The 19,107-nt window shown below is 42.6% G+C and overlaps 1 protein-coding gene across 1 annotated transcript; it reads left to right on the top strand.

Annotated features, from left to right (window-relative positions):
* Positions 1-1,049: 1,049 nt before the first annotated feature.
* On the top strand, positions 1,050-9,645 carry T265_15660 (hypothetical protein; the record flags this gene model as incomplete). Its single annotated transcript, XM_009178886.1, has 4 exons — positions 1,050-1,159; positions 2,465-2,630; positions 7,191-7,329; positions 9,431-9,645. Coding segments are annotated over 4 exons (558 nt in total), but the record flags the coding sequence as incomplete, so codon positions are not given.
* Between the last annotated feature and the right edge of the window lie 9,462 nt (positions 9,646-19,107).

Genomic DNA, 19,107 nt, shown 5'->3' on the forward strand with positions numbered 1-19,107 from the left:
TCCGGGTTCATCATAAAGACGAACCCCCCTAACCGATCTATCGTAAAGCTTAGTCATCCCCACTAATCAACAAACAGGGACATCAAGCTGAACACCCAGCACTGATCACGTCACTAGTCATAAGGAATCTCACGGATTTGTTCCTTGACTGCCTTAAAACCCAATCAACCTACTTACTTACTCACTTGGCCTGACGAAGCTTTTGTGTCAAAAGCGAAACGTTGCCCAGCAATAAATCCACCGATTGTTTACCAAACCCCTCTGAAACGATGACTTTCTACTCTGTCCCAAACATTTTCCGATTGTTTGAAGACCTTGTGAGTAGTTTCCTTTATAAAATTAATATTTGTTCGTTTGGTTAACCCCATTCTTTTTTTCCACGTAATAGCGATCCCGTAACTAAACAAGAACAAAATAGACATACAAATATTTGTCTTGTTGATGTTACTACACGGATGATGAAGCGGAAAACATGGGCGAACAAATTAAAACACATTTAGATTACCTCAGTTTGAATGGTTATCTCCCTATCCTGGTTTACTTATTCTGATACATCTACACCAAAATGGACAATAACAGGACCTAAGTTTCTCTCTTATTTGAGAGTCCACCAGCAGTGCAGATGCCTACCCGTGCCGCGTGATGAACAACGGATATAAGTACAAGGCGAGTGCTTTACAATTATTGCACTGTCGTTATACCAGAATTATCAGCTGTTCAGACTTGAACGACGTGATTCGTTCACCCATCGACCAGAATGCTGATCTAGCAACTACCCTGTCGACTGGTCCGCCTGTCAGGAATTTCACGACGCTAAAAAACGGTGGGACATTTTTCTGTTAGTCACATATGGGTATGGAATTCACATTCACATTACTCTCGTTTGAAAGTCCCCCTTATGTCCAGCATTGAACGAAAACTCATATTTTCGTATCGAGCGTGAAATATCGGGACATCTGTCTTCTCATTTGGTGGTACATTTTTAACCTTCAAATAGGATTTCAGTGATTTGCGAAATATCGTATATTTATGAGTACTTATTTCTGCAGGTCATCACCGAAGTTGCATTTTCTATTTCCGACGACTACCTCCCTGGCTAATATCTACATTGCGAGCAGTATGCTTCCACATGTTCATCTGCACACCTATCGAGACCTCAGTAAGTTTGCACTCTGCACGACCTTTTTACAGGTGATTTGATGAGGGCTTCTCACTTGGATTGTTTGTCAGTACGTGGAAACTAGATGAGGTGTTTGTTGCTAAGTTCCTCTTGGGGCTCATCGTATAAGTAGATATAATATCTTGATTATTTTCACTTGAAGTGTTTGTCTGTGATGTGGCGACCAAAGAGAGACTAATATCCCAGCGGTGCACGTTGAACGAATCTGAATTGACATGCCTGTGCATTGTAGTGGAGGCGTTTGGCGAAATACACTAAATTGGGTTGATGTTAACGAGAATTCAACCGATTCCCAAGTGGAGCTTTCTTATAGGATGTTCTTCATTCACAGGGTCGCATCATTGCTCCAATTATTAGGATTTATGGCATATTGGGGTTTCTTTTTCTTGACACAATAACACACTCATTTTTTAACCAAAAACGTCTTGACCCACCAAAAGGCTCTCAGCTCCGGCGATTTCGGAGCAGTCGTCCAAGGGGTGGAAGACATTCCTTTAACGAAGCTACATTTATTTAGTCCATTTTGATGAAAGTGTGTTTTAGTCTTTGTTGAAATGAAGCACTTTCGTTGATTTCGCTGAAATATTCTCTATGGATAGTATTCTTGAATCTGCCTCCAGCTGCTTATCGAAGCATCCAATGTAATGTAATGTAATGTAATGTAATGTAATGTAATGTAATGTAATGTAATGTAATGTAATGTAATGTAATGTAATGTAATGTAATGTAATGTAATGTAATGTAATGTAATGTAATGTAATGTAATGTAATGTAATGTAATGTAATGTAATGTAATGTAATGTAATGTAATGTAATGTAATGTAATGTAATGTAATGTAATGTAATGTAATGTAATGTAATGTAATGTAATGTAATGTAATGTAATGTAATGTAATGTAATGTAATGTAATGTAATGTAAATGTAATGTAATGTAATGTAATGTAAACGCAGCGGTATAGTAGCGAACTCTGTTTAGTATTCAGTTGATAGAGGGCTGCGGGTGAACCGTTCGAGCTCTATCGTCACTGTAACGTCAGATTGATTTCGGCACCACACTCCTATCGTCTTCTCGTTTAGCCCGTACATTAAATTGTTGTCGTTCTCATCTGCCACCATCGCAACAAGCAGTGCGTCCCAAAAATTATGACAGCCACAGTGTCACAGCTTACAATAACTCAACTTACAAGGCGTGAAACACTGCCCACGAGCATCCCAGTCTTTGTTTCATCGAACAGAACAATTTCAACTTAACTCACACGTAAAATTCTTTGTTCCGATTACAGGGTCGTACAGTGTATGTGAAGGACACCGATCTGCGGTAATTAACGGAACCCCCAGGGCCTACTCCTACTTTTTGTGTCCAGAGAGTTTGGCAAACAGGTCCCATGTCTACTGCTGTTCAGATAAAACGACTCACGAGGGGTACTGCTGCCCAGTCGAAAAATGGAGGTATGTCTCTGAATACAGGTTTTCAATGACATTGTTGATTACTATTCTGCAGTATTGAGGCATTTTGACACGGCTGCGTGAAATGCAAGATGGGTATATGTAAATGTATATATGATGTCATATGCACGAACACCATTCAGCAAGAAAAGTGTTCTGCACATTCGCATTCTCACTCTTAAAAACACGAATAAAGAGACCATAACAGGTGAGTACTCAGAAGCTGCTTCGCTGGACACAACTGTTCACTTCAGTGCCGTCTGACAAAAACGAGGAAGCACTTTGTAGGCAGGCGTACGCCGTTCGATCATTCTCAGCAAGAACCATTCGGCCGACAAAAGTGACAGATTTGTGTCATTGTATCCCCAACATCATTTTTCGCACGACTTGTTGAGTTAGGGTTGACAGTTTAACTGCTAGTTCACGCATCGGTCTTATAGTGAAAAGCAGTAATATACAATACTAAATGACCTCTTTGGAAACGAATGAGGGACAGTCAGCGAACAGTGGTACTTCTCTTGACAAAACTATGCACTTTAGCTACATCTTTCATGTTTGAAAACGTAAAGTGTGTTGTGTCAGATGTAAAGTCATTTCTAGACAGACGTGAGATGCCGTCTTAACCATCACTTTACGAGACTGTCATGAAAAATGTGGTTTTCTCCACCACCAGTTCGAACGGTAGGTAAGAATCTTCCGGAAGAATATGGGGAGATGTTGTCTAGTTTCAAAGTATCTGTCAAATTCACATCACTCTCGTTTGAGCAGTCATCCTCCTGTCCCCTCTCTCCTTTGGTGTGGAATCACCAGAATGAATAGGCCAGGACGTGAGGCGAACTGTTTAAACGAGAGCGATGTGAATATGAACAATACACATCCCGTAAACCCCATAACATGCATTTGTCAAATTCATGTGTGGTGCCCCGCCAAGACAATATTCCTGGGAGTGGGTGCTTTCACGAATGGGACAACGCGGTTCGGTGCCAATTCCATGCACTGCAGGATATGGGCGGACAACCAAAGGAGCTGCCTCCAAGATTACATCAGCTGGAGAATAATTTATGTGCAGATACCATCATTTACTGAAAATCATATTTGTGGCTTTCAGTCCAAATCTGTTGATTTGGACAACAGCAAAACCATTCACAGCTTCAAGTAAATTTGAAGGCAATTTCTAGAGAAACTCTCCGCAACTTTTGTTCCCAAGGCACTTTTTTCGTAAAATGTTTTCATGTGACCCAGGAACATCAGAGCTCAATAATGCTAGGTTTTCTTGAGAATTACACGGCGAAGTTCAATGTGAAAAATATGAGCCACAACTTCATTGTCATTGGCTTCGAACGCTGTCCCAGTCGGCATCACATGAGATTGATCTGAAAAAGTGCGACCACATTCAAGTTTAATGGCATACTGTAGGTAAAACGACAGTAGAAAAGGATATCAGTGAAATGCTAATAAGTCAGGTTATAGAATATTTGAACTTTGGAACAGGGGTTTCATTATGTTTTAGCATAGACTGTGGTGAGCATACGTGTCCGTGTGTATTGTGCGAGGCACAGAAACCAACAAAAAACCAACAACAAAAGTTGGTGCACAGCAGCCGACCGAGGACATCACAAGCATCCAAAGCAAAGTGAAAACTCTTCGACAGCCCACGACCGGTTTTGCCCTTCTTGGAACTCATCAGATAGGCACAGTCCCCGCAGCACATTCAGTTGTAGAATTCCATAAACGGGAGATTCAGCTGAGTCTCTCGTGAAAACCAAATTGATTTGCAAATCAGCGTATCTCTCGAAAGTTTCATTCACCTCACTTCCAGCTACAGGTTCTTTCCGAAACTGGAATTCTTCCAAAAAATGAGAGATTTGAAAACTTCTGGATTTGTTTTCGGTTTTTCTTGTAGTTCAGCGAATATATTCAATTTGCCTATGCATTTTACATCATCTTATGGGAGTTAAAATAAACGAATTTGTTCCTTTATTTAGTTTGCTCTGTCGGAAGCTTCACCAGACAACATCTGACCAAGGGTTTCATAACAGACTTTGATTTTACAAGCTAGCCAACAACTGTCTCGAAATAGGTGTATTTCACTTTGCATTTCAACTCTGCCACTTTCGGTAGAGGTGTTCCAGAAACTGCAACTTCCTTGGCATGGAAATGGAGAAGACATTTTCAGGCCTCCACTTGAATTAAATTGTCGACAGTCACGTATTACAAGCCTCTCTTTTTCTTTCTTGAATAATTTAGTACTCTCTAGCCAGCGGATCAGATATGTGAGATTTGAGGGCCCACGTTTACTCCACAGTACGTCGTGTTGACAAGGCAATTGTTTTTTCCAAGTAACTTTTCATCCAGGATCATCCATATATGTGATGAATCGCAGATAACGGTGGGGAATATCTCCCTAAATGTGGTCGTTGCTGCCTGCTCCAAGGGTTGGCTGCACATCAAATAGCAGTCAACAAATTGCACATCATCTTCTTTAACGACCATATCCAAGTAGCTTAGAAAGACAGAGTCAAGCTTGGGCCACAACTGGCAACCAGCTGTGCTTTCTGACACAAATACCAAGTTAAGACAAACAGCAACGCACACGGCAACACAGATGAAGTATACTTATGATTCGGATGGCTGCTCTGGATTCAAATGAAGTGTAGACATGAAACAAGCCCTAATGTGACTACCCGACATCATTGACCCGGGACAAAACGAATCGGTTCAAAGTGTAGTTAGTACTGACTGACCCAGTAATCTGCTCTAGTGATTTTTTATCAAAACACAAGGAACCATTAGTGTATTGACCTTTTTATCCATCTGCCAAGAAAGTGGAGACTATAAGGTGAAAAATTCTGCACCTAGCAACGTCTTCCATTTGTAAGTGGTGTTCAGGCTCCCTTGAGATTTTCATTGTTTCTTTTTAGACTCAGCCGGCTGTTCCGAATTCCAGCAATAAGTTGTTTGGGAATTCAGTATCTTGTTCATAGCCACACCGCTCTCGTTTTAACGGTCGTGCTACTTTTTGGCGTAATTATTCCGGTGAGTCCACACCAAAGGGAATCACTGGACTCGAGTTTCGCTCTTATTAGAGCTCATCAGCAGTGCATATCCAATGGCCATGCCGGGATTTGAACCCCGGACATCTGACATGCGAGGTGAGCGTGTAACCACTACTCCACCAACGCACGTTGGACGAATCTGAATTTTCACATGTTAACAGGCGAACTTATTCACATTTGAGCGATGTGACGACCCAGTGGCTGTCCTGGTTGTGACAATCGCCTGACCCGCCAGTCAGGACTTCCAAGTCAGGTAGCGTGACAAACGCTTGAAACCCACTGGACAACTTTTTTGGTTGCAACTTTTGGGGTTTTTTAGGGTAGGTATTTTGTTCATGTTCAGTATCCCTAACTACTGGACATCCTTTATTGAAGGGTTTCGCTGCACAATAGGATCGGTATTATTGCAGATAGGTCGAAGCGTTTTCAAACTGTGGGACGACCACTATTACTCCGGTGTATTTCTAGCTCTTGTAATTTAGCTGCTTTTTGAGCAGCGAATTAACTTCTAATTTGACGAAATTTTCTTTAAACTATCCTATTTCAGTTGACACATAATTCAAAGGATACCGACATATTACAACAACGCCGATATATTCTTCTCAAATCAGACCAGTTAAACAGAGCTGGAAATTGAAAATTGAGTTACTGAATGAATGAATTTCAAAAGTCATCAATCCAATTCGCTAGCCCATAGTAATCTTTTTTAGGTTACGGGAGCTTTCTTGTCGAGGCTGCATGTCAAAACATCCACGGATTAGTTTACAGAGTGAGTGACGAAAAAGTACATTGTGTCGGTTGTCCGGGTTTATTGAAATAAAGGAAATGTCGATTGTAATTCTCAGTTGAAAACTTCCGTTATTTTCCTACCGGGAAAGGAGATCATGAAGAAATATTTAAAAATGTCCCACCGCCCTTTCGATCTCGAAAAATACTTATCTTTAGGTAAACCTAATAAATCTCACTCAAAAGATGACCGTTGACTTATTGAATCTTAATTTTCTATTGTCATTATGAAAGAGAGGAAATAAGATGTGCTGAAAACGTGGTGACAGAGGTGTACGAAAGTCATCCCTGCTTTTTTCATAAAGGAAACTACTTAAAAGGTTGCTGAAAACACTTTGACAGCCCACGACGGGTTTCGCCCTTCTTTGGGCTCATCAGGTAGGCGGCAGTCCCGAGTTTTCATCAACCTTATGGTCTACTTGATCCCTGCCTTCTTCGGCATTACTCCAGCAGAGTGGATCATGTATGCCATTCACTGCATCACACTAGAGAAAGGGGTCAAAGGCTGTTTTAAGTTGTTAATTTTGAAGAAAACTTCCGTTTGAAGAGTAAACTGGAGAACTGAAGGTCCTTTCTTTTTCGGATTTTGCAATTGTGCAAATGAGAACCGATTTATTGCCAACTCAGCTACCATGAGGAGAGTATAATCATATATCGTAATTCTATTGACCAAACAAACGAGCCCTTTTCTCTGATTTATTCTGCCCTGTAATTTTGACAGAACCATAGTGGGCATCACCATTATTTCGGTCGCAGCGTTCTGTGCGGCTTGTGTACTCGGTTGTGTTTTGCTCCGGAAGTGTAGGAAGTGCCGTCTACCCACGCGCAGTTCCAGGCAATCGAATTCACCACCAACTGCAGTAAGTGCATGGTTCTTTCTATCGGAATAGGGTTGTGAGATCTTCCCCACTTCAATGTCCGACGACAAAGTGTTTTAGGTATCCAAACTTTTCACGAGACTTATATTGCTACATCTTGGGGACGGAATTCCCTGACAAATCCTTCATCGTGTGTAGGGACCAACCATTCTAGAGAAAAGACAACCAACGTGAAATTTAATTATATGATTAGTATAGTTTCAAAACATGTCTTACACGTTGTGTACTACTACTATACTATGCTATGCTATACTATACTATACTGCACCATACTATACTACTTACTTTCAAAATAAATTTCTGATGTGAGTCTTCCTTTTTGAAGGAACCAATTGAATAGAAAACGTTGCATAACCCTTCTTTACCTGGTCACTTAAAATGCAGTGATGCGCAGCTATTTTCAGCACCTTCGTTAGATCACGATGAGATTCGTTCACTTGACTGGACTGAATGCTGTTGATATTCGGTAGCCTTGTGTGCAGGTAAATAAAACGCCGCTGGTGGGCATCTGTCCCTGGATGTCACCGTCCCGTCGAACCGTGCAGAGTCCCCCTAGTAAGAGTTTGCACCAAATCCCAAAGTGGTCTTCAACCAGGATAAACTTTAACCAGGAAGCCAACACTAAGAATGAATATAAAAAATTATACAAGTCAGGTTGGTCACATGGAGGTGAATGATTGATTTTTATGGCAAGTTAAGGACCTGTTACTTTTAACCGATTGAATCGGCACAACACATTAAAGTGCGCCAATATTCCGCTCGCAGTGTCTTTCCGAAAATTTTATAAAAAATAGAGTTGGCCGGGTCTTGATACTTGATAAAATTTCCAAAGTGGCATTGCCGACAGTGGAAACAGCAAGTATTCTCAATCCCTGCCAGTCGGCCGGAACAAAAAGAAAACAGAAGTTAGTCAGTGCACTTCAGGTCATTGTAATGGTGACGTAAGGCTGACGTTGCAGGCAGAGCTTTTAAGCGGTTTGTTTTCAAATCTGTTGAAGAATACCAGATGGTTACTTTGTTGTTTCTGAGGGCACTTGATTACGTCGTGGGTGAATGCTACAGTAACTCTGGGAAACACTAATCTGAGGCACTCTGTTCGGTCCACGCCGCAATAGGCTGGTGGAGTGGTTTCCGAGTTGGTTCAACAATGATTGCAAGCGATTCAGCATTGTTCTGGTCTAGACGGAGTAGTTGATTGCAAACATCCAGGTAAGCGGTCTGCAGAAGGCAAAAGTCAGGTTAGGGTACCAAGTCACTGTCGGTCAACAGTGTGTCTTTTATGAGGAAATAGTACAATAAGACGGTAGTTTTGTCTGGATAGAATAACTGACTAGATAGAAGAAAATCACCAGAACCGCAAGTGTCATTTGGAATCACTCGTATTGGAAATATGCCTGAACACAACCAGGCCTACCGGTGGTAAGCAAGATGTGATTCACTACTCACGAGGTTGCTGAAAGCTCCTAGACAGCCCACGAGGGTCTCATCGAGTAGATGCAGTCCCCGAGTTTCCGTCAAACTTACGTTTTACTTGAACCCAAATTACACGAAATTAGCGAAGTACACTCATTTACACACCAATTTGATTTTGACGGAAGACTCACCTGGAACCCAGCCGAATCCGTCATTTATGATGTATTTAAGCAACTGTACAACACATTCAGTTGTTCATGCGGTCATCTGCCCTATGAAACCTAATAAAATGGGCGTAGTAGGGTAGCTAAAGTGCCAAATGTGCCACCGCGCAATAAGCCGCACGCAGACCACAAGTACACTACATCCCACACACAATTTTTATGTATTCAGAACAGAAAATCATATTTATAAGTGATTCCAAACAATCCACATCCCTAATTCCAAAAGGTACTGAATTTTCAAATGTAATTGGCGAGAATTGCATCTTTTGAACAGTGTTTCAATAGGGGAAAGATGTAGCTGGAACAAGAAACACAACTTTGGTTAAAATATTTATAGTAAATCAACTTTTGGGTTGGCATTTCTTCAATAGAGTTTTGACCCGTTACTCAAGCGTCATATTCTGAACGTCATATCGAAGTTTTTTGTCCATCAATCTCCAAAGCAGGAATCGGATGCACACACTCCCTTGAATGCTGACGCGCTCACACCCACGCCTCCCCGTAGTTCCTCACAACTTCGACTTCATTCTCTGACAACAGATCGTACTCGCGACATTGTGGATTTTGCCAAGTCTAGACTGAAAGAAAAGCCCATGGATGAACCAGCACCGCCACCTTATCCCGGACATAATTCTCCACCGCCGTATCCGTCGAAGTCCTGATCAATGCGTATGTGTTGTAAGTTTTCATAAGATACGAATCGAATTTTTCACTTAGAATATCATGAAAGATCCAGAACGAAATCTCTATGGGTTAATAATCTAGTGGCTATGCAGGCTGAGAATCCTGCTTACCATCGTGCACACTGATGTAGTCCGATGATCAACAGTATGGAGCTTTCAACAAAAGGGTCACATGACCGGTCCGTCTAAGCCCACCGAACTAATCACGATAAGGTCAAGTGGCAGAGGTTCCCACATATGCGACTCTACCTGCACCATAAGCATCCAAGAAAACTTCAGGGCCCTGTTCAAGTACTCGTTCGGTCCTCCGTGAAGACTGCCGCTTTCCTTTCTGCAAAGCGCTCAGCTCTCTCCAAACAATAAAGGTTTATCTCGATGAAGCCGACATCTATTCAAATCTATGCGTATACTACTGCTCATTAATGACAATATCAACCACCGTTGAATAAGGTAGGAGTGTGGTGAACTTGCTTTGAAGTTCAGTTACAAAAAGCATGAGGGGCAGCGAACGTGTCCGACTGGTCTTTAAGTAAAGCAACCGTCCGGTAAGCGGAGGGTCAGGGGTTCAGTCTGCTCCTAGACGTATCTTCTGGTTCATGCTCTGTTCCTGGGTATCACTTTCAAATAAGCTATGCAAGTCAAAGTCGCACCGCAGAATCTGATTAGGCCACATGACAATCGGGTACGTCAAACGGCCAAAATTCTTCAAATTTCGACCTCGTCCGTAGCATACAGCCCCAGCTCACCAGTTTGACTTACCCACGCGCCCTTCTAAAGAAATCAACTTAAAAGTTTCATCAAATGCATGGGAAGGGTCTTGTTGTTGGGGTGAACACCAAGGCTCAAACCAAAATGCTATATAATTAGTTCATTTCCCTGGTCCAAATTCTGTAATAATGATTTTCTCCATTCATTTCAGCCGAACAAGAAATTCGAATTTTACTGCCCTCCAGTACGAAATTCATCCCTCTGTGATGAGAGGCAGCTCCTAACGATCGATCTTACTGGGTTTAAAGCTACGTTTATCCCATGAAAATATTATTTTTTTTGCTTTCTTATCACGTTTGCCCAGAAAAGAACATCACTCAGATGCTTATGCATATTTTTTATAGAAATGTGGACATAATGAAAAAGAGAATATTTTTGCCCAGATTTTTTAAGATTTTTGGAAAACGCACTCAAGTGCAGGGAGTTGTTTCTTTTGTACTATGGAGTTTGTTCCCACAAAATTTCAAATCGCTTTACGCCAAATCAGACGTGGAGGTTTCGTAATTTGTGAGGTGGTACTCTTTAGAATCCTCAGCGACCAGCCTCATTTACTTTTTGCTTGTCCTATCCATTAGGTGTCACGTGCTATTAATCCCATCCGTTTTCCGCATATGAACGTTATTAGTTAGGTTGCCAATTTTCACTCCAGCTTTAAGCGAATCAAATAACTGAATGATTCTGAATACTTCGAATGAAATTTACTTAAACCAACATGCGGTGCTAACTTATTGCAAACGTCTTTATGGCCAGCATGTGTCTGGATCGACAGGTCTACATCGAACTACGCCGACGCATCCAGGCACGATTGATAGTGCCGCATGCGGTTTGCATTTAGAGCGACATGTGCGGTCAGCTGAATGTCCTGTGCCCGGTATAAACCCGAAGGAATGGAGCAGGAGGTTAAACAGGATGGGGGATTTCTAAAGCAACCTGCATGGCTCAGAATTGTTAATTGTGTGTAAATGAACAATTGTGGCCCACGTTGAAGATGATTTGTTGTCTGGTGGTCTGCATCACGCATGAGGAATATCCAAGTCGAACACCCAGGAAACATCCAAGACGAACCATTGACCTTCCGGTCAGTAGATTCGTGCTGCAACCCATCGAACCATCTTGAGATCAGCATGACTCAGTGGGTTTCAGCACGAATTTACTGCCCGGAAGGTTCGTGGTTCGAATCCGACCCCTGCATCTCACCTGCTTCTGTCTAGTCTTGTGAAAACTGACAGTATCTCAGCTCTCGTGCTTCCTTCGGGTTGCAGGGCAGCTAAGCACCGAAAGCGCTGTAGCTGAACAGTTATTATTATCGTTGTTTATCACATAAACGCGTAGCTGAAGTCAGCCGCTGTACAACGAGGGGTACAGAGGTTCACCGATCTCATGACTGTGTGGCATGACACGAACGAATCTCCTGAGCCGCATCCGGGTCGTCTATGACGCATGCACGATACACATACTACATTGAATTCACTACTAATAAAAGTTCAATATCATGAAGTTCATCAAAAGTTACAAACGGGCAACCCAACCTTAGAAGGATTAATTGGCGTACCGTTGAGCCTTCTATTGGTCTGGGTGACAGCAGTCTGTCCACCGCCCAAGCTAACAGACATTCACACACATACACACACACAACCTGATACATAATATTTGCACAGAGGTTGGCCTCAATGAGCAATCGAACGCAGTTCAGTTATAGGTAAACCAGGCAAGGAAGGCTGATAGTTTATTGGATAAAAATATACGCACTCTGAGAGGGATGTTTGTCCTTTTGGAAAACATTAAATATATTCAGTGGATTCATTCAATTCCGCCTTGTCGATACAAGCGGGTAGATCATAAATCTGGAGGAATTTCAAGGTATGTGGGAAAGCAGTAAAACAGAATATTCCAATAACGGGCTAAATCAGTGTTAAGTGTTGACTATACCTTCTGCCAATTAGTGTGAGTGAACAAGCGCAACTACCGATGGGCTATGAAGGAAGTCTAGGTGAATATCAGGCTAGTCCTTCATATTCAGAAAACCTCATCTGGAACTTTTTGAGCGTCACTCAAAATTTTTGGCCTAATCGTGTAAGTTCGTGCCACAAAATGGGATGGGGGACGCAAGTAGAATTAGACACTCATTTGCAATTTAGGACGAGGTTAAGAGAAGACTTAAATGCAGTTTAGGGGATTAGTGGGCTTCCGGAGCCAGGTCTAGATAGTGGGCTCCAAAGAGTTTCCATCCACCTCGTATTTCTTGTCATGTGAGTCGTGAACTCTTGCCATTTCAGGTCAGGTTGAGGTTTGTGCTTCAGCTTCAAACTACTGGTGATTTCTCTTGAATTAAAACAACACGCCATGTGTCAATTCCACCGATCTAGACGATAGGGATTCACAATAGGTTGAGCAAAGAGCAGTACATTCGTGTCTGTTGGGAGTTTCTAGGAGAGGTGGTATTGACAGGAATGAATATGGGATTGGACTCAATGAATATTGATCGATTTCAAGTAGAACATAAGGTTGACGGGGACTGCGGCTACCTGATGAGCCCCAAGAAGGGCGAAACCAGTCGTGGGCTGTCGAGGAGTTTTCAGCAACCTTATGAGTAGTGCATTACAAATATACATGTATCGCGATATCTCGAATATCGTAGCGATTGAAACATGAGGCGGCCTGGTGCAGCACATTCAGTTGCCTGGAAACATCAAAACCGAGAGACTCAGCTGGGTTGCAGGTGAGTCTCTCGAAAAAAAAACTAAATTAGTTTACAAATGAGCGTATATTCGTTGATTAATCGAATCGTTCTCAGCAAACAACGAGAATCAAACTGGAAGTGAGTAACGTCAGCCTGCAGACCAAATGTGGTATGCATGACCGTTGGAGTGCCGTCTGCCAAGAAAGACGTCGATAGCTCATGAGGGGCAATATTATTTCTGGATTTTAAATATTTTCGCCTCTTTCGTGCTTTTGTGAGTTGGAACTCACAGGAGTACTGACAACCATGATATCCCTCATCGATTACTGCAAAAGTGGTCTGCATGTATTAGGCCATTCTGAAGTAATGTGCACTTTTATGTCAATGCGAAAATGGCCAACCTCGTGAACGTTGATCAGCTCAGCCAGAAGCTCACTAATAACAATATGCTTTTCACACTACTAGCAAAAGTAAAAAAATTCCAGAAGCTTAGATAAATTGACAGAAGCACCTGGACGATCGGACGGTGAAACTGATGCCTCGTGTGCATGTCAAATGAATAGGATTGGCTGCATTCTTAAGGTTTGACACCACATTTGAACAAACGGCTAATTAGGTCGGATACGTTATACAAAGCTGCTTGAAACGATAATCGGTTCATGAATGAAGGAATAATACCACTGTAACGGCTTATTCCACTGCCGGGGCATGCGAGTAGTCTGTGTTCGTGTCGAAGCTCCTCTCTGCGTCCAACGGAAGGTGGATTTCATCGCGAAACTTGTGGGACTTCGCTGCAGTGTTCGTTCACAATTGTGTAATAGACAATGAATATTCATGAAGGCTCAAAGACGCGTGCGAGAATATTCAGTTTTTTTTAATTAGTTGCACGAGACATTTACTTTCCTGTCCAATAGTTTGTAACTACTCAGTTGGTGTTTGTCAATAAACGACTTGGCAGCGGAGCACTTTCCTCCTTTCACCACCAGTACAAGCAATAAAGCGGTGTGATGTGAAGCGAAGCTTAGATAAAGAACTATGAATCTCCATGTGTTTCTACTGTCTGACAAGCAGATACTGGCCAACAAAGGGCCTCAAAAGACGGATGGACTTCGAAGACTTGAGAAGAAAAAGATGGTTTCACGAAACTGTAATGTGATTGTAATGCAACATAATCAGCAATCGGGCACTCTGACCACGGTATCTGACAACATGGGGTTCTCACGTGACCCCTGATACCCCACACGTAATGAGATTATTATATTGCCAAAATGTGCAGTAGCCACAGTTCCCTGTGGTTAACAAAAACATCTGTCTCCCTCATACAATAATCCTGGAGGCATGTAGATGCTTTGACGTTATTTAAACCGGAACAGTAAACCTATGGTTATACACGTGTGAGCCCACTTCAAGGTGAACGTGAACCAGGTCAGGTGAACTTCTGAGTGCAGACTAGTCCGATAATTCTCTCAGTCTCCTTATTACCAGTTTCGCTAACTATATGTCGGTGCATCAAATTGCCAATGATTTATTAGCCACAAAGAACGATTACGCCCTGGATAAGTTTGCATAAGCTCGGTAACTCCGGTGTGTACCGTCCCAGTCATGCACTTCGATCGGAGTAAGATTCGGCCGTCCTATCGGCTGCACTCAGCAATATGGACGATTCGGGCAAACTCAGTCAGCGATTTGCCACAAACATCATCACAACTACCCACTGTAAATTAAATTGGTCGCTCGCCTTGTCAGCATACCGACGGTGAGAACTAACTCATTTGACTACCGGATCCCTAGCTCGATACCAATTTCAAGTTCACTTACTCGCCGATTGATTCATATGTTATACGTGGTAGTTACACGTAAGGCGCTGAATTCACAGGGCTGTTGGGGACAGTATCTTATGTAAATCTACTCATCAAGGTTGGGTTTCAGTGAATTCGGTTACATTGGAAGAACGACTGCATTTCGGCCGTATCGTACTACTGAAATGGTGTAGCACCGAGGGTTATCGGATTAAAGAAGCATCACAAATTTCCGGGTTGGGTCTTGGGGACCTATGTGGATATGCTCCTTCTCTCCTTCACGTTTGATTTGGACATACAAGCATGGAGCGGGAATTGAACCTTCGCCATTCACTGATCTGAACAGGAGCATACACGTGCTGAACAACTGAGACGCTACGGCTTTATCATAACCCACCAGTAACGATCAACTGTCGACGTACTGAGTTCTTGTCTACTAAGATGTTTCCTTAGGTTAACATAGAGTAACAGTGGCAATCTCTTGGTATTTGATAACTGGAATTCAATATGTCCAAAGAGACATCAATCATCAACCCAATATCCCGTTAGTTACTCCGAAAGTATCATCTGATTAAGCTCCTATCGATTATGCCAACACGAAGAGGTGTGACTTAGTGAGCTAAGTTCAAAATCCGGCCAATTTTCTGTTTCCGTAGCCGCATGCCTCTGGAAGTTCAAAAAGTGCGGAAACTGAGGATATACACTCGAGCAATGTTTTTATCATTTACCTGTGCTTAACTGGTTCTCTGCATTGAGGCGAATTACTACGAATGCGAGGGAAAACTAATGTTCTATCCCAAAAATTGTCTGATGGGCGTAATTTGTGAGTACCCTGATAACGATCCAACTAATCTTACTTTCTGACGACCCTTGGCTTGTGAAGCTACCACTTTCAAACGGTCGGTATCTTTTCACGTGCTGATTGATTCCACTTTTTACGAAGGGAGCTTGCACAACCCAGAGCCAACCTTTTGCTCTCTGTTGAGTCACCCATTGCCATTGCGATAGTTTGCATATACCCATGTTTTTGCGTATTTATTCCTAGCTGCTTCTATGTGGCTTGAGACTCTTAATCGAACACCTTTACCGCTGAACTTCACTCCAAAGAGAAGCATTCGCTAGGCGGCTTCTTCGAGCTTATTCCTCGAGGACTTTTGTAACATGGAATATACGATCCCAAACTGTGAGGAGAATAGGGTAGGCGAACGAAGGTATGCGTAACCACTGTTGTTTTAGCTACCAAACAGTTCTTTACTGTACAAAAAATCTCCACGATATTAATGAGCCAAAAATTTATTCCCGGGGGCATAACTTGTTGAATGTTTCTAACGAGACTTGAATAATCTGTTTTGTGTGTGTTTGGCTTGCTGTGCTCGGTGAACCGGAGGCAGAGTAAGACCACTTTTCGTTGGGTATTTTGTAGGGAGAGAACTTGTAACTCTTTTGAGAAGCTCTGCAATGTACATCGAAAAGTTCAAGCGGAAACGAAAGGCCTCGTTTGGTTGAGCTTTTCATGATCAAACCTCATCCTCATCGAATGTGCAAGGGCGGATTTTGACAGAAAATTGGGTAATCATTTGTTTCAGTGTGAGAATCACCAACCAGTTAGGTAAGATAATTGATCCGTTCAGCTGAAATCGTTTCGCAGATAGGTTTGATATTGGTTTGAGGAAGAATTACACCGAAAGTAAGTACATCTGCTTGGCGTGTGATTCTGAAACCTTGAGGACGTTCTTGTTGAGCGAAGAATCAACTGACTATTGTTCTACGCTTACCTGGAGGGTTGTTCCAGTGCCTTCGGACTGCTGAGCATTTCCCCATCTGGGTATATGTAGAAGAAGCAAGCACCTAGTTCTTGGATGACCATTTGATTTGTTGGTGTATTTTTTCAATGCCTTTGGTCACTACTCACCTAACGACCGAAATAGTACGCGTTGAGCAGTAGGGTCACAAAATGAGTCGTTCAACGCCATAGGCATTTTGTATGGACAACCGGTTGACCTGTAGACCAAAAGGTCAACTGGTTAAACGCAGTCGCCACTGTGTGAGCAAATCGCGTTCACCAGGCGCTATGTCAATGGACGAAATCAAAACAAACGTTCGCACAATGTGCTCCTGAGGATACATGGATGGATCGTGTCGGTGTTTCGTGACTGCCCCCGAGGTTATGCAGCGGAATATACTATATATTACTAGAGAAACGCATATCTTTCCTGGGGTCACCAGGTTAACCAGAAGTGCTGTCACCTCACACTTGGTCGACACAGGCCACGTTGTCGGCCCCATCGAAGCGTTTCGCGTTGTCCACTGGGTCCCGTACAGACTGCCGAAATCCAGCGCTTAGCTTGCATTGGTTCTGTGACGTAGCATTCACGCATACACACACACACACAACTGTTGGTCACGCAGACGCGATGGCGTCCTTCGGGTCTACAGGTCAGCTTGTTCCGCTGCAACACTGCGTGACTCGTAACACGCTTTGTAACGCTACCGCTTGGTTGTGGCTGTTTTAACCATTTAATCGATAGTCAAGTATTGACATGGAGACGACGTCTCGAAAACAATATTTTCATCAGCTGTCTTCTCAGGCCATTTGATTTCCCTATGGCTGTTTGCTAAATGTGGATGTCCTTTCGTAGAAGTTCCTTACTTCGATATTGGGGGGGGGGGGGTCGAGACCCCCATTGTGAGCTAAATCCATATTGACACAAAACACAACCACACTGCTGCGCTAAGATTGTAATCATACGAAAGATTTCTGTCATCGTTTATCATCACAGTGCAACAATGCAAAACAGGTGATCAACTTTTGAAGAATTCAGATGCCCTATTCACGTGTGGGTGCTCATGAGTTGATTCAATCATTTTAGGTTCACAATATACATCATACGAATGCATAATTTAATCAGCGGATATACTAGAAAACGACAACGAGGGGCTTTCATTGGTATCAGCCAAAGATAATGGCACAATCGATCACCTACTAATAGCCACTCCTGTTCAGAAAAAGAACGGATTTTCACTGTTAGACCAGCGATGAAGTGTCCAATCTCACTCCAAACAAAAGACTTCAAACTCATGAATTGTGATCCATTTCTTCGACTTCTACGACAGACACTTTTGTGCCGTGAGTATAAGCGTTAGTCTGGGTGATTTTCGAAATAACAGTGTCAGTCAGTGACAATTTGTTTGGACAAACCCGTTAAACTTACCCGTGTCATCCTGTTCGACGAACGACAGGGTAAAGGCACCATGGAGTCCCTTCCCGAAGGACTCGCACTAGTCAAAATATTAGCCGCATTTTTTTATCCTCCACGATGAGTTGATATATAATCCTGATCGCTGGAGACTTCAAAGCGCAATTAGACCGTCTCAGGCTTTCTGAGGCGCAATTCGATGGCAAGTTTATTTTGAACCCAGGATGTGAACGTCTGTTATAACTCCACACTGAACATCCATTGTTCGTTAGCAGCATTTGGTTTAGACACGGTGGACGCCGGTGGGCTACTTACCATTCTCCTTCCACTGAACACTGTGGAACCAAATCGATTATGTGGCCACTAGCCACCGGTGGCGAGGTTCAATCGACCATTCTGGAATACATATGTTCAATGAGATCGTGCTCCGTCCGACGTAGATTTTCACTGAATTTTCCGGATAAACTTGGGAAACACACGTCCGTTTTATTAGCCCAAAAGTTTCTGAGTCACATATTACAAGAGTGTTCCACTTTTACTGAGGAGTTCGAACTTATTTGGGAACAAGAAAGCTTTCATCATACATCTTGCCATAAAAGTCAAACGAAACCGCTGCTCTGACAGTAAAAATTAGCACCTGTCATAAGGCTGTCCCTAGCTTCAGTAATAATTTGACGTTTAAGGGTCGCATGTGAAATGCAGATCTGGGAGGAACAAGCTGGATTTTTTCAGGTAGGGTGTGCATTGATCACGTCTATTTCTTAAGCTGCGTCATGCCTACCGCCTACCAACACTCACCATTTTTCCTACAAAGGGACTTTTGGGTCAGTAGACAAGTCAGTTCTTCTAAATATGGTTTGCCAGTAAGCAACGCCCTTGATGTTTCTAAAAATATTGTCAGTATGTGCATAATCAAGGCATGGGAACCTCTGTAATCTTGCACTTTTGTGACATCAGAAGAGTTTCACTTGAGCTGACGCACAGTTTATGTGGTAA

This window comes from Opisthorchis viverrini (assembly GCF_000715545.1).
Source record: "Opisthorchis viverrini unplaced genomic scaffold opera_v5_701, whole genome shotgun sequence".
NCBI classification, from domain to species: Eukaryota; Metazoa; Platyhelminthes; class Trematoda; order Opisthorchiida; family Opisthorchiidae; genus Opisthorchis; species Opisthorchis viverrini.